Source organism: Drosophila virilis, chromosome 2, assembly GCF_030788295.1.
Source record: "Drosophila virilis strain 15010-1051.87 chromosome 2, Dvir_AGI_RSII-ME, whole genome shotgun sequence".
Taxonomy (NCBI): Eukaryota; Metazoa; Arthropoda; class Insecta; order Diptera; family Drosophilidae; genus Drosophila; species Drosophila virilis.
The window spans coordinates 2,726,021-2,741,943 of record NC_091544.1 but is presented as its reverse complement, the minus strand read 5'-3'; the positions used below and the strand labels follow the sequence as shown (position 1 = coordinate 2,741,943).

At 40.6% G+C, this 15,923-nt stretch overlaps 1 protein-coding gene and 1 long non-coding RNA gene across 6 annotated transcripts in view; one reads left to right on the top strand and one right to left on the bottom strand.

The window, feature by feature from the left end:
• The window catches only part of Ptp99A (Protein tyrosine phosphatase 99A), a 149,405-nt gene that overhangs the window by 23,105 nt on the left and 110,377 nt on the right, over positions 1 to 15,923 (bottom strand). For all 5 annotated transcript variants that reach the window (XM_032439434.2, XM_032439431.2, XM_032439432.2 and 2 more), the window contains 3 exons: positions 6,597 to 6,800; positions 2,950 to 3,230; positions 749 to 865 (listed from right to left, as the gene is read on the bottom strand). In XM_032439434.2, coding sequence (XP_032295325.1) covers positions 749 to 865; positions 2,950 to 3,230; positions 6,597 to 6,800 — 602 coding nt within the window. The remainder of the gene's footprint in view (positions 1 to 748; positions 866 to 2,949; positions 3,231 to 6,596; positions 6,801 to 15,923) is intronic.
• Positions 3,337 to 7,104, top strand: LOC116651931 (uncharacterized). Its single transcript, XR_004304956.2, has 3 exons — positions 3,337 to 3,688; positions 6,601 to 6,835; positions 6,895 to 7,104. It is a non-coding gene; the product is annotated as an uncharacterized lncRNA (long non-coding RNA).

Here is a 15,923-nt window from a genome sequence, read left to right as displayed (position 1 = left end):
GGCAAATTGATATGCCACAAAATGCAAACACGGCGAGAAAAACTAAGCTCCAAGCATAATCCTGCTCGACTTTAATTTATAAATGATTAGCTTTTTAAGGTTTCTGAGAGCTAGTCAATCAGAAATTTGACTTGATTTTAAACTTGTTCTAAAGATTTTGAGATCTAAAGCATGAAGTTTATCAAGGTTTAAAGGGTGAATGTAAAAGTTGATAGGCTTATTTGAATCAACTTGGCAAAGTAAAAGACAAAATTTGAACATTTTCTCTAATGATTTTTCAGGGTTTACTTGATTTAAGCTCAACGCTCTTGATAAAATACTTGGAATCAGCCAAGTTTGGTCTTGATTTACTTTTAAGCATTTTACTTGAGTAAAGTTTTAAACTTACGAACTTTTCTCTCAGTGTAGCCGTATATATACATAATGTGTGGCTCTTGCTTATGACGTGGCCTAAAAACTGGCAAATATGCAATAAACTTTTAGCCAAAGGCGGGCAAAAATATGCTGCAGGCTGAGAGAATAGATAGACAGCCGCACAATATGCATGTGAGTATGTGTGTGTGTGTGTGTGTATCTGTGTGGGTGTGTGTGTGTAATCAGATCTGGCAACGCCGCGGCCATTTTGTAATATTATAGCCAATTTTATGGCATGCCAGGCGCGCCAAAAGCTGGCTTTAGCATAGACATTGCATTTCTGATTTGCCTAGCTGGCAGGTGAGTGTGCAGGTGTGTGTGTGTGTGTACTTACAATTCGTGAATCCGAAAATTTGCCCAACACAATTTTCTTGGGATTTATAACGCTGAATGTGGCCGCTGCCACTTTGACTTCATAGTACGAATTTGTTGTCAGATTTTGTAATATCATCTGCATAGAAATGGAAGAGAAAACAGAAATAATATATGAGAAAATATTCACGTGTGCTCCATGATTATATTATAAATATTCAAGTTAATCTAAATACTAAAGGCAATGCAAATATTATCTTTAAGAATTTGTTTAATATTTTTGAATTTAAGCTTATATATCCCAGCTTTCAATTCGCGTATAATTTGAGGCTCTATTTTGCTGCATATTCAGAAATTATAAAAAAAAAAAAAAAAACGATTAAAAGGTGTTCTGGTTAAGAGTGCTCGACTAGGAGATACCCTAAGCTTTCTTGGTAGCCGTTGCTATAAAATAAAAGATACTTATGAATATTTATTTATATTATCTTTGTATATTTTTTTACATTTCTCCAAATTGATTTGTTTGCCCAAAAATTGTGCAGTGATAAGAAAAAAAACAATTTTTTAACATAAACAACGAAACATGAACCTCATATAACAAATAGAAATATATATATAAAAAAAGAAAAAACTACAACAAAAACTAAAAGTAAAAAAAAAAAAACAAAACTAAACAAAAACCCAGTTGAGCTGCATATGAAAAAGTTAGTACTTTGTGCGGCAATAATAAAATTTTATTGTTGCAATACTCTTGCTTTTTTTTTTTGTTTTTTTGGTCAACTTGTTTTGCTGCGGCGTTTTATTTATTTATTTTGCTGCGTTCTCTATGCGGGGCGCTAAATAAAAACTGGGCGAGCTGCTGACAAAACAACCCACAAAAAAAAATACAAATAAAAAAAAACTGCATAAATTTAATTTATTTGCTACGAAAATACGTACAGGTGTGGCAGCTGTGTGTGTGTGTGCGAGTGTGCGTGTGTGTATTGTTTTGGCACAGAATTTATATTCCACAAAGACAAAGCCAAAGCCAAAGCCCTGGCCATAGTCCTGGCCCGTGTGGGCGCGACTGCAGATAAACATTTGTAAAATATTTACATTTGCAGTCCCGAACACGACTTTTTGATAGGGTTCTTTTCTGCTCCTCTAGAAAATATATGAGGGGGTATCCTTGTCTTCTTGGAAGCATAACTAATTCTCGTTTGAATTGAGAACAAATTCGTAAACTAGCTGCCATAATGGAATGATTTTTCCATATATATATATTCAAGAGTCTTAAGTGCACATAATTTTGAGAAATCTTAAGGAGTTTTAAGCCCACAAGACTTTGTTTAAAACGGAACCAATTTAACCAAAACCAAAGAACCAGAGATTTTGAAGGCGTCGAATTTGTTGTCTATGACAAAAATATTATAAATTTTGATTTGTGAAGCCAAAAAACTTCCTTTTAATTGCATGCTCTAAACTTTCATATTTTCATAAATTTTAATAAACGAAAAGCCCAAGCCTTAGCCAGCTAATTTAAAATTCTTTCAAACTAAACATTTAAATAATTTGAATTCAACTCAATTGTATACAGGGCATTTTACAGTCGAGCAGATCCCAGATTTGTGTGAAATTTTCACTGGTTATTCATGCTGTTTGTAACATGAAAATGCAATTATATTTGTTTGTTGTTGTTTTTTGTCAAATTCTTTCTAGTTTGCCCCTTGTTGGCCGTTATCTACTTCGCTGCCGTTGAATGTTTATCAAAAAACCAAATAAATAAAAAAGCAAAACAAAAAAAAAAAAACAAGAAATATCAAAATATCAACATAAAGTTGGCAACAATCAACATTTTGTTAGTGCAGCGAAAAAAGAAATTGTAAAATAAAACATTTTACACTGACAAAAAAAGTGAAACAGAACTCGCAACTCAACAATTTACAGACAATGAACAAGGTGTGTGTGTGGGTGTGTGCGAGTGTGCGAGTGTGTGTGTGTGTGTTGCCGCCCCCATTCTGCTCGCTTTCAACATGGCCGACAAAATGGCGGCATGCAGGACAAAAAGAAAAATGGAATGTAAAACGAAAACTTCTGGAATATATATGACAAATTGCTGGCCAGCTAGTTGGCCATGCAGCTGGCCCCATGCTGGCCCCTTCTGCCTCCTCCCCCTTCCCCCATGGTTCTGGTTTGGACACGGAATCCGAATCTAAAAACAATGCCCTGTGGGTCGATGCTTACCGCCGTTTCCAGCTCCTTGGCGGATGCATTGATGCGTATATCACGGTGCGTATCCTGGCCGGCGAGTCGTGTTTTGATGATGTAAAAGTCGATGGTATTGTAGAACTCGTTGGGTCGCTTCCAGCGTATCGTAATCGACTCCTGCGAGTGACACGTCAGATTTACAATCGCCGGTGCACTGGGCCCGGCCACATCCGTACGCTGGGCAATCTGATCGGATGGCTCGCCCTCGTTCTTTGTTGTAAACGCTTTGACAATGACGCGGTAGTCGGTAAAGGGTTCTGCAAAAAAACCAAAGAGAGACAGAGAGAGAGAGAGGGGGGCGAGAGAGAGAGAGAGTAAAAATACAATGTGATTGCCATGACTTTGATGTTTTATTATTCTATATGTTATGTATATAAATTCATTTTTATCTTAAATGTAAATTGCCAGCAAACATTTCCATGGCCCGTGGCGATTGGCGCTTATAACTCAATTATTATGACTCGGTTACCATGAAAATGAAGCTGCTGCTCAGAGTTTACGCGCAATTTTCAGATGAGCCAGGGATTTAATTAAAAAGAACAACCTGATTGAGCTTATATACAAGTCTGGAGAAGCGTAGACCTGTTCCTTATCGGGAGAACTATAAAAATAGTGTTGGAAATCATTTGCTTAAAATTATTGTCGATTGTTCATGCTGAGAACTTATTGGAAATGAGCAAGAAGCATCTGCAAGCCCATAAGCACCTCAGTCTGAGTATATTTATCTCCATTTGAAAATCTGTTCAATTTCATACTTTATGCAACAAGATCATGTCATTATTTCGATATTCTACACCCGCAGAATATCGATAAATATCGATTTTGAGCAATTATCATTTGAGAGGAAGCGTTTACATAATTTTAATTATTAATTATTTCCACTTAGATACAATAATTCAATGTAATCAATATGTGTCTTATACACCTTTTACTTCCTAATTCGCCTCATCTCGCTTTCGACAATAGCTCGAGGATTGTAAGAAGTCAATATTTATGTTTTCGTTCGAGAACTATATGGAGCTTATTTAGGTTCTCGTATAGTGTATGCAGGCTAACAAGTATTTAACTTTTTAAAAACCTGCCCCTGTTCCTATCAAAACGAAAGGCCCACACTCTTGTGCTTTGGTATTCCCACACATTTGGCTGTCATCTTTAGGCTTCTAAAAATTTAAAAGAAATCGGACTATAAGCACCGAAGTTATGCACCGAAGAAGCACTTCAGCTGTGTGTGTGTTTTTATGCGTGAATGTGAGAAGGGAAAGTGGTTGGAGTGTTCGTTAGTGCAGGGTATCTGCTGGTCGAGCACTGCCTTTTTTTTTTGTGCTCATTTATAAAGCGTGTCACAATATGAAAAGCGTGCCAGATATGACAGTCCTGGCAGGAGATATAATTAAATATAATTAAATTTGAGACAAAATGCGAAAATGTCACAGCAGCAGCCACAAACACAACAGCAACAACAACAATTGCAACAGCAACAATTGCAACAACAAAGACAACTTTTGATTATGTTAAGCTGCCAACCATTGAGCGAGAGTTGCACGTTAATAACTGCAACATTAACAACAACAACAACAACAAGAGCAACAACTGTGCAACAATAATTGATTTAATATGCAGCGACAAATTATTAATTACGGTGGCGCCACAAAGCGTGCGGCATTTGCTGCAACTGCACAAAATTAAAACTTTAAATATTTAAATGCAAAAAATAAGGAGAGAGAGAGAGAGAGAGAGGGAAAAAAGCAAAGCTGCTGACATAGCTGCGCGCACGCTGTGCCACATTTGCCAAGTCTTTTGGCAAATTGTTGCAAGCAACAAAAGCTGCTGGTTGCAACAACAGCAGCAACAACAACAACAGCTGCAGCTGCAACTCATGCCTGGCGCACCTGACGCGCGTAATTAATTAAACAATGTGGGGGCGCCGCCAGCTACAGCTACAGCTACAGCTTCAGCGGCCGTATGAGGCAGCACGGAATGCGGCGCGTTCTTATGTTGCAAGTTAATTGCATGGCATGCTGCTGGTAGCCGTACGCAACCTCCCTATGCCCCTCCCCCTACCGCACTCTGTTAACTATGCAACTATGCAACAGTTTTTGCTGTTCGGCTAATAATGTGGCATGCTGCATGCTGCTGCTGCTGCTGTTGTTCTTGCCACACGCAGCCTATAAGTATGCAATGACAAAGGAATTTGCGGCGAGCAGCGGGAGGAGTGAGGGGGGGGGGCGGCATTGGGGCGCACATTTCAGCTTAATGAAACAACCATCAAATTTCGCGACAAGCAAATAATTTGTTTGGTTAGCTCAGTTTAGCCCGGGTTTCAGGTAACTACAGGTGGGTGGGGGTGGGGGTTGCGTTCTAATGCTGTCTCGAAAACCCGGGCAGGGCTCATAATTACATGGCGTCGAAAAGTTGTTAACAACAAAACAAAAAGTGGCCAGCGTAAAGCACTCGAAACTATTTAATTACAAAGCGCGGCGGGCAAACAATTGACTTGAGCTGCAATTACAGCTAATGAAAGGATGGGCCGAAGCGCGGGGGGCACGATGAGGGGGGGGGGGGGGGGGGTGGAGGGAGTTCTCAAGGATCTAAGGAGTCGGTGTGCGGCGCGTGGGCGTCAATGTTGACGGCTTGACTCTTGCTACCTTTGCCACGTATTGACAGTTTGCCCAAGAGGGAGACGGTGCGAAAGTGGGGTTCGAACCATAAAAAGCAATTAAAATGGCGTTTTAAGTGCCGTTGGCTGCCTTTTGGGCATGACTGTACCTGCCAATAAGCTGCGGTTACGGGCCAGCTTAAAAGCCTTTAATAAACCACTTGAGCGTGTCCGGACAAATTTTTGGCCACGAACTTGACAAAGTATACAACGAAAGGTGCCAAGCACATTTTAGCAAAAGCTGCGGGCATTAAAGTGGATTTGAGCAGGTAAATTGTGGAGCTTTAAGAGCAGAGCATATAGATTGCGTAGGCTGCATAATATAATGAACGTCAGGTTGAAGGACTCTTTGATATTTTAGACTGTGCTCGGAATATTCCCAACATAGGCTTAATGGACTGAGCGCAGGCTTCGAAGCTATCAAAACTTATTGTTATTTCAGACTGTTCTCGGAATTCTTGTTAGAAACATTCCACTTCAGAAATATCATAAGAATTATGTATATGTAGTGTCCTATAAGTGGAATACTTAAGCGGATCATCGGATCAGCCTCGAACTGATTAACGAAGATTATAATTTATTTAAATTTAAGTGTCGAAACGGTAGATTCCAACTTTTGGTTCTTTATTGGATGGCCTTTAAATTTATTCGCAAAATAGATTTAAATATAGCTCGTGTGGGAACTTAAATTGTAGGCTCAAAACTTGTAACGGGCAATGCCAGGGTATTTCCGCTGGCATATATATTATTTAGCTTATAATTATCTTATCTAACGGTCCATATATATCACTCATTTAATATATATTATTAAAGCCTGTGTTTATTTAAATTTCAAATAAATTTAAGTACTTTTCGTTTAGTTGTGGAATTAGCTGTTCTTTTCTATTCAATCCAACTAAACCTTTGGTACGTGACTTTCTGATTGATTTTAATTCCATTAAAGATACTTTCTTTGTTTTGTACTTACTCAGACTCTGGAGCTCGAAGTGTATCAGCGTTTCGGCCGAGTTACGTGAGTTTTTGACAATCTCGACGCCCGTTTGATTGTCGTGTATGTGAAAGACATGATAGCCGGCGATGGCGCCATTCTGATTCTTTGGCGGATGCCAGGACATTGTGATGCTGTTCGCGGAGACATCCAAGACGGTGAGATTCTGAGGCTTGCTTGGCACTGCAAAAGATAAAAGACAGAGAAAAAGTTGTTAAGTTAAATACTTATGCAAAAACTCAAATGCAAAGTTGTTGAAAGTAGCTTTTGCTTTTAGGCATTACTTTAAGATCTTGAGAGGACAGCTCTGAATCCTTGAAGGTTGACAATCATAGAAAACTTTCTCTGAGCGGAGCAGCAAGTACTACACACACACACACACACATACAAATACATATAAATTATTTATTAAACAACAAATAAAACTCGTAAAACAGACAACACAGAAAAAAAATGTAAGAGCGCAAAAGAAAAGTCAAATAAATTGAAATGAATATTTTGCGAGCAGATGAAACAATTTATATTCAAATGCCACTCACAAGCGATTGGGCATGTGTGTGAGTGTGTGTGTGTGCATGTGTGTGTGTAAGGAGCTAAAAAAAAAAAATTATATATTCAATTACGATCAGGATGCGAAGAGAGGGGGGGGGGGGGGGGGGGGGGGGGGGGGGGGGGGGGGGGGGGGGGGGGGGGGGGGGGGCATAGAACTGGCAGCAGTCAAGCGCAACGTAATCGAAGCGCATAAAGAAACGGAACTGCGATTGCGAACAATTTATTATGGCTGCAATTGTGAGCGTCTCACACACACACACCCACACACACACCAGCGCGTCTGGAGCAGCCCACATGTGCGCTTATAATCCAAGCAAAAGGATGCAAAGCTGCAGCAATAATTTCATTTGCCAGGGCCAAAGGACAACAGTCGACCATGTGTGACGCCTTGGGGGAGACACAGAGAGAAACTAAGAGGGTGGAGGGGTGAGGGGAGGGGGAGGGGTCAATGCTAGTGGCAAAAAGCACTAAATGGTAATTTATTTTACTAATACAACAAAAGCGAAATGGACATGAAAGGGCAAAGGCAAAAACGCTTTGCGTTTGCCACCAATCAAAAGAACAAATGAGTGACCCGCAGGGGGGGCCAAGCACTTGACCTGCCAACGGGGGGTGCCGCTGCCATGCAAATGCGATAAAGCTTAACAAAACACAGAGCACACACACACATAGAACACACACATCGGTGTGTGTGTGTGTGTGTGTAAAATAAACAGTCGCTGTCAATGTGCAGAAATTTATACAATTCAATAAATGGCATTTCTCTCTTTTTTGCTCCACTTTGCCAGCGCTGCTTCCTTTGCAATTGAAAACGGAAATGGAAATGGGAAATGGACAGAACAGCGACTGAGCAGCGGAGCAGAGCAGCAGCTGCAGTTGATAGCGGGGCAAAGGAAAAAGCCAATTTATAGACTCAACTCGACTCGACTCGAGAAACGTTGGCAAATTGTAGGCCCCGTGCGCGTGGCATTAAAATCAATTAAGCAACAAAGTGCTGCATACACTCAGGCGCCAAAGGATAAATGTACTCCAAGTGCAGCTTGTGGAGGTGTGTCTCTCTCTCTCTCTCTCTCTCTCTCGGTGTGTCTGTGTGTGTGTGTGGCACAAAAGTTAATAGCATTGACAGATGCCAGAGACACAGGCTCTATATTTTCTTTGTGCCCCACTATCTTAATCTTGCTCTCTCTCTCTCTCTCACTCACTCTCTTTTTCTCCTCCCTCTCTCTTTCTTTCTTCCCCTTCTCTCTATCTCTCTCTTGGTGTGGCCTTAAGTGCGCCTGATTGGTTTTCGCCATGTCGTTTACATTCATGTGAAGCCGCTTTGTTTGCCGTTAGTTAGCCGTAAATTGATTTCCATGCGCTGCTTCACTGCACCCACGTCCCGGCACCTGGCTCCTGGCTCCTGGCTTATGGCCACAGCGTCCTATCCAGGTGCTTGCCACAATCTAATGGCATTTCTGACCCAACTGAGCAGCTCGCTACTTCGTACTTGTTTATTCATAGATGAAAACTGGAATGTTTTCAACGGCAGCTGTGTGCAGGGTATCAGCCAATCGGTCAATACCGATAGTCTCAGTTTTCAGTTTAATTGATGTCCCAAACATGCCTCATTTGGAGCTTAGCTCAAAGTGGGTTAATTAAATATCTCTATTATCTGTACTTATCTGCATTTATCTGTACTTATTCTGACCCGTGCTTGAAATAGCGCAAATTAAATTAGCTCCCCTTGAGTTATATCCGAGATGGATATCGGCATATTGCGTATGTCATACATATGCTAATATATGGCGCTGCTCATTAGCAAGACAGAATAGGAGCAAGGCCTCTATTTGGGGCCCTCATTAATAGAATGGAGAAAAATATTATTATTAGTTTATTTCTGAAATTAACTTGATGCATCTTTGTTTATTTATAGAACTGTCTGTATTTCTCCAAATATTTATATCTTTGAGGCGGGGAACTATAAAACAAGGGGGGAATTGAAAGGCTATAAATAAACCAAGAAATATTAAATTAATTTCAGTAATTAATATTCCAAGGTGGCAGGGGATATATTTCAATGGGTGACTAGCACAAAAAGATGATAGATTCGATCTCACAAAAAAAAGCTTTGTTTCGATTGTGTCAGACTACTTTGTAACTATGATTAGCTTGTGTAGGAGTAAATCAATATATTAAAAGAATTATTATATATGACAATTATTGACATATTAACTGTAGTATGCTTTATGATTCGCAACGAGTATAAGCTTTAAATGAGTATCAAATCAAGGCGGTCATATTTACATATATTTTCAACTTTTTCTTAGTTCTCACTCTGAACTAGTTCGACAACATATTAAAAGCTTTAATGTTGGGGTTCACTTTATGCTTAAAGCTCTCGAGAACTTGAATTTGATTTAATACAACTTAAGGTTTTACATTATGATTTATATTTCCAAAAGGCAACCCTTATAGCACATTCCAACTGTTTGCAACTATTTTAAGGTCCTTCTTATTTCTCACTCTGAACCAGTTCGACAAGGTATTTAAAGCTCTTGTGAACCGGTTCACTTACTTAATATGCTGTTAGACATGAACGCACAGTCGTTGGCCCTTCCTGTCGAGTTTTTAAGGCAACGAGCAGAGCTACAAATTAAAAGAAAACAATAGAGCGGCGCACTATGAGTTGCCCGGGCGCCAAGCGGAAGAAGCCAAGTGTGAAAAAGCAAAAGAAAAGCTGTGCAAAAAATAACTTTAAAAAAAAAAGAAGAAAAATGGGAGAAATGGTGGAAAGGAAAAAAAGAGAATCTCAAAGCTGCGCGTGATTATTTTCACAAAGCAAAGGCAAAAGCAGGAAGCGAAATCTTTTTTTAAAAGAGTAGCGCCCGAAAACCAATATAGACGACGTGCTTAAGTTGTTAAGAAAGGCAAACAAAGGCTCTGTTGCGAGGGGGGGTGGTGGCAGCAATGGAGAGAGGGGGAGGGTGGCGCTGAGATGCCGAAGGGACTGTAAGGTGCGCACAACTGGGTCTGTGTGTGTGTGTGTGTGCGTGGGAGTGTAAAGCAAATAGCATTAAGTTGTCTGAGCCTCAAAAAAAACTACGCTAAAAATAAAATTGAAGGAGGAAAAAAAAATATATAGAAAAGTTATCAAAGGCACAGCGAAGCCGGAATACCCTACGGCAGACAAGCAGCTAGTTGATTAAGGGTTCCAAATAAATGTTTCAGTTAAAAGCTGGCAAAAAAAAAAACACAAATACAAAATTTTGTAATTTAAAGAGAAGTCAGAGTTGGTCTATGAAGCGATAGGCCCGCCTTTGTAGGGCATACTTTGCTATTGTTACGCGTGAGCCTTATTTAGTTGTTGTCCTTCGGGCTGTGTTATTATTGTTGTTGTTGTTGTTCTCGCTGAAGTTTACGAGCTGCTTTCGCATTTGGCCAGACGTAAAAACTAAACAAAAGGCGACGTGCAAAGCGTAAATAGAGACAGAGGGAGAGAGAGAAGAGGGAGAGAGAGAACAGTCGGACGGCTGTCACAGACACAGAAGCAAACAAACAATTAAGCATGTGTTAAGACCCATGCACACACACACACATACCTGCACACACACGCATACACTCTTACGCCCACTTACACCCACTCACACACACACACACACACACACGCCCACGCACACACAGCTTCACATGCAATTTGACATGTGAACGCGACGCGGTTGGCTGCCCTTCAATGGCGCTTCAAAGGCTCCTCGCATAAAGGCGCTAAAATTATGTGAAATAAAGCCGAAACAAAAAAAATAAAAACAAGTAAATGAAAAAGTTTGACACACGTTGAATAAAAGATGCTTGCATAAGGGACGTGGCAGCACTAAGCGCAGCTTCATGTTAAAGTTAACATGCCTTAACTTGAGTGCATTTACCAGGCAGATTAACTGACTTTGTTCGGCATACTGTTAGTTTCACATTAAGTTTAAACTGCATTTCTATTTACTAGGTATTTACTAGACAGTTTAACACCATAATAAATTTAACTGTGGAGTTGCCACCTGGTAAGCTTTGCTCATTGGACAGTAAGTTGCGCTTTGGTCCACGTTCAATTATGTTCATGTTCATGTTAATGTTAACATGCAGTGCAAATGTTGACCGAGAGTTTGACAGTTTGTTAAGATCATGTTAGACGAATATGCCTAGTTAAATGTACCAGGCTGTTTAGCCGCATGATAAATTTAACTGCAGCGTTGCCACCTGGCAATAAAATACAGAAACAGAAAAGCTGCTTCAAAAATGTGTGTAAAATCTTGCCAGCTCGTCCTGATGTTTAATAATTTGTTGGGTTTGAAGCATGAACAAGCGAACCACAATTAAAGTGCATGTCAGAAGCCTTGTGCTTTCACATGCACATGAGTAAATGCGCTTAAATGTATTTCGGCTCTCAAGTGTCAATCTTAATGCGAAAATTCATATAAATACTTGGCAATATGATTAAAGTGCTTTATTTAGTTGCTGAATGGAATGTTCATGTCTGGGGAAATTAGGTTTGAAATACCCCAAAGCATCAAATGCCTTTCATTCATTAATCGCTGAGACATTTGTGTTTAACACAAATTATAGCCATTGTGCTGTCTAATGTAGTCAGCATAGAATTCGTTGTGCCTTCCAGCTATTATTCAACTTGATGTGTCATCTATAAGGCATACTCAATGCACACACACACGCACACACCATTTGCCATACAAATAAACCCTTTTATAATGTTGAACTCGTGTCTGGGGCCATTTGCTGGGCACATGTCATTTGGCTTGACTCGTAACTGTAGACGATTCTTGACTTGCCCGACAATGGACACAAATTTGCGAACTTTGAGCTCGCTTGACATGTGTCCGTTTTGGTCATTAGCCAAGCACATAACAAAGGATCGTCCGGATAAATAGTTTGTTAGCCACTTTTGGTTAAAGCCGAAGGAGACTTTTAGCTTTAAGTGCTCGCCAACGTTAGGAATTTGCATGCACCTCTTGGCGTAGTGTTGTGAATTGTTAGTATTTTAATGAGATAAGTGCTGTGAAATGGTTTAGGACATTTTTCGCTAAACTTTAGACTTTTTATTTAGCTGTGTTTGTTGGTTTCCCTTTGAGCCGCTGTTGGCTGTCAGTGTTGCAATATGATACCATTTTTTAGTGACAGTATAAAAACAAAATGGTTTATTTTAAGCTTTTGCTTTGTGGCAGAGTTTTTCTTCGACTTGCATCAATTGTTCAAAAGCAAGCTTAAAGGCATATCGAATTTTAAATATTGTTGTATTGCGTTTTACAACATTGCGCACGCTAAATGTTAAACATCGTTGCTTTAACGCAAAGCTGTATAGACAGATGGAAGACAGTGTTAACAACGCCAGAAAGTTCGGTTAGCTGCAGCTGGCAATGCATTTGACAAAGCACTTTTAAAGCTTAAAGCTGCGCCTGTGCCTCATATGCTTAGCTAATTATGTGTGTGCCACAGCCGTGAGGCACAAACAATTGAGCGATAAATCCAGCGGCGCCGGCTTCTAGCCGCATGCGAAAGGTTATCGGCAGGAAGCTGCACATGGCCGAACCATGCGGCAGTGGCAGTCCTTCCGGTTTGTTTCGAGGCGGGTTCACGATGCTTGAGACACGGAAACTGTTCGGGAGGCGGCAGACAGACAACATATCTGCCGCCAGGAGTCAGCCACAAAAGAAGAAGGCATCAATGTCACGTTCAGCATGTCGAGCTGCAGCACTAACAAGGTGTTTATGACTTTAAGCAGCACACACACATAGGCAGACAAAAGGCTGCGAGTGACTTTCAAGTGCAAAAAAGGCAGCCCAGCAGCAGGCAGAGGCGGGCAGCGGCTAAGGGGGATTGGGGCTGTGACTGATGCTCTTGTTCAGCATTCCAGGACTCTTGTTCTTGTTCTTGTTGTTGTCGTCGTCTGGCGCACAAATGTACATGTTGAAGTGCAGTTAGGCGGAAGTTGTTGGCCCGGCTACCAGTTTTTATAGCAGATTTTATATTTGTTTTTGTGAGCCGTCCACTCTTGGCTAAAAAAAAAAAAGGGTTTATCTGTTGATATTCCGTTGGTTTTGCATTCCTTGCAGGCAGACGGCGTCAGGCTGGAGTTTCATAAATTAACCCAGCAACAATGCAGACGATTTGCATACCCTGCGTTTAATGGGCAAACAGAGCATATGGAAACCTAACTGAGGTGAATATTTTTCCATGCATTTTATACCTAATTTGACCTCTTTGAATATAAATAAGAGTTATAATTCTCAACAAGTTTAAGCTGCTAACTAAATTTGTTGTGCCTTAACGGCGCTAGTGAAGTGTAAATCAGCGACGTTTGTACTCTACTTGCACCAAGTACACGGTATCTTGCAGTCGTGCAATGTTGTAACTTCGCTTTAATTGCTGCGAAAGGTGTAAACCAGGTCCTTGGGCATAGAAAGCGCAGCAGGGCACGCACATGTGCGAAAGATAAGAGAGAGAGAGAAAGAGAGGGACAGTGAGGCGATTGAGAGATAGTGAGGCAGTGTCAAGGCACGGACAGAAACCTGGCTTATCAGCCACAGGGCTGCTGACGCTTTGAGCACGTGACAGCGCGCGCCTGTTGGGTATGCAACGCTTTTTGCATAGCGCCTGCCAGCTAGTGTGTGCATCTGTGTGCATGTGTCTGTGTGTGTGGCCATGTCGCAAATTAAAATCAAGACAGCAGCTAGCTAAATGATTGATAGCTGTTTTTTTTAAGGCCGGGCTGAGGAAGCGGAAGAGGAAGCAACAGCAGCTCAATGATTTATGCTTTTTGTTAGTTATGCGCTCGCATTTGATACCGGGGCTACTAAATGATTGTTTTCTTTAGCTGCTTCTTCCACTATTTTGCACTTTAAATGTGTTTTTTGACAAGTCATGTTCATAACTCAGTGTCCTGTAAAATTTTGTACAAGTGACGCCCACACACACACACACACTGAAAGTTTTGCTGCAAAGTTGAAGTGCAAAGTTTGCTTTGGCCGCGTTTCGTATATATATATATATATATATATATATGTGTGTGTGTGTGTGTTTATTTTTGTTGATTTTCTTGCCAGGCAAATCATTTGTCAAAAAACGCTGCAAAACTTTTGGCTTGCTGCTTGCTGTTGACAAGCCAAAAAGTTACGTCAATTTGTATTAGCCAAGTTTACGCCTGGACCGGAAAACTTCAAGTGGCCAAAACTGAGATTCGAGCCAGCGTCGATGATATACCAAAAAATAACTCAAAATCTATTTACCAGCTGAACTTGTATTTAACTTTACAAGTTGACCAAAAAAAAAAGTGTCTTTCGACCAGAAACTTTAGATAAATATACGTTAAAAGTTGCAGACGGGCGTATGCGACTGCCAAATACCCTGGCTGCTCTCAAACTGTAAATACACAGCAGCGACTCTCAAACTATGGCGTAGGTATATATATTTTTAAAGGAAATCAACAGCTTTCAATCTGTTTGGTTTTCAGCCTCTATCTGAATTCGCATGCGTACAGACGGGCAAAACACATATGCCCCTTTTCGCCCAGTGAACAGTGTATAATAGACGTGAAGTTCGTAAATTTTCTAGTTGCAACTTTTACCTATGACACTTACACATGGTATCTCGCCGAGAATTAATTATCTTAATTCTGCCCCAAAGAGTTGGGCGCTGGGGGAAACTTTTGTCAACTGCTGTTTGTCATTATGTCGTCAACAGGCTGCATCTGACAGATACTTTTATGCATTTAATTGCAAATGGGAACTGCTCAGCGAGGCGCACTGCGAGCTGCGTGCTGCGTGTTGCCAGTCGCAAGTTGCCAGTTGCCCGTTGCAAGTTGCCAGTTGCAAGTTGTGAGGAAACCAATTTCAATTTCATGCCACTCGGCGCCGCTCAAGTGCCACTTCGCGATGTGGGCGACATATAACTCAGTGTGCTGTCTGCCTAGTGGGAGAATGGTGGAAAGGAGGTGGGGGTGGGGGGCTTTGTGGAAGGAGACTGGAGCTACAGCGGCATCTGTAGACAGGCACTTGATGAGCTGCACTTTTCGGCTGTAGCCGAAATTGTGATGGCAGCTCTCAGCTTCAGCTTGAAATGAATTAACACAAAAATTAACTCAACAACAGCATCGAAAAAGAGGCAATGGAGAGGGGTAATCCCACAGTGTAGGGTGAGCTGGGCGCGGAGAAGTTGTGAAAAACAATTAATTAAACTAATGACTTGATAGAAATTTGCAGAGTCCGCTGGGCGGGGCAGCAGGGCGAATGAATTGTAAAAAGCTACATTATATTTTTTGTCTTCCAAAAGTATCGCAAGATAGATTCCTGCGATCCTTTGTAAGCGAGCGGTGCTTAATTAATCTTTAAATTTTAGCACATTTTCTTATGCCATAAATGATGCGGCAATTGGTGAAATCTTTTTTAAAAATATATTTAGATACGCTTGCTACAGGGTAGCTGTCAGTTGAGTATATTTTATAATGTCGCAAACTATTCAACACTGTCTTGTAATCGACATTATGCAACACTGTGATTTTCATGTTTTCGTATTGATCCTTTGTAAACATGCAGATGCAGACAGGGTAATTTATAGTGTCAACATTTTAAGCATAAATATAGAAGTTGCCAGCTCTTCAATTTTGTTTAAAATTCAATAATGAGTATCCATTAGTCTATCAATCCCGCTAGTAATTGTGCAACACCGCGCACTGAAAGTTTTCATAAATAATCTTTTACAAGCGACCTATTACAG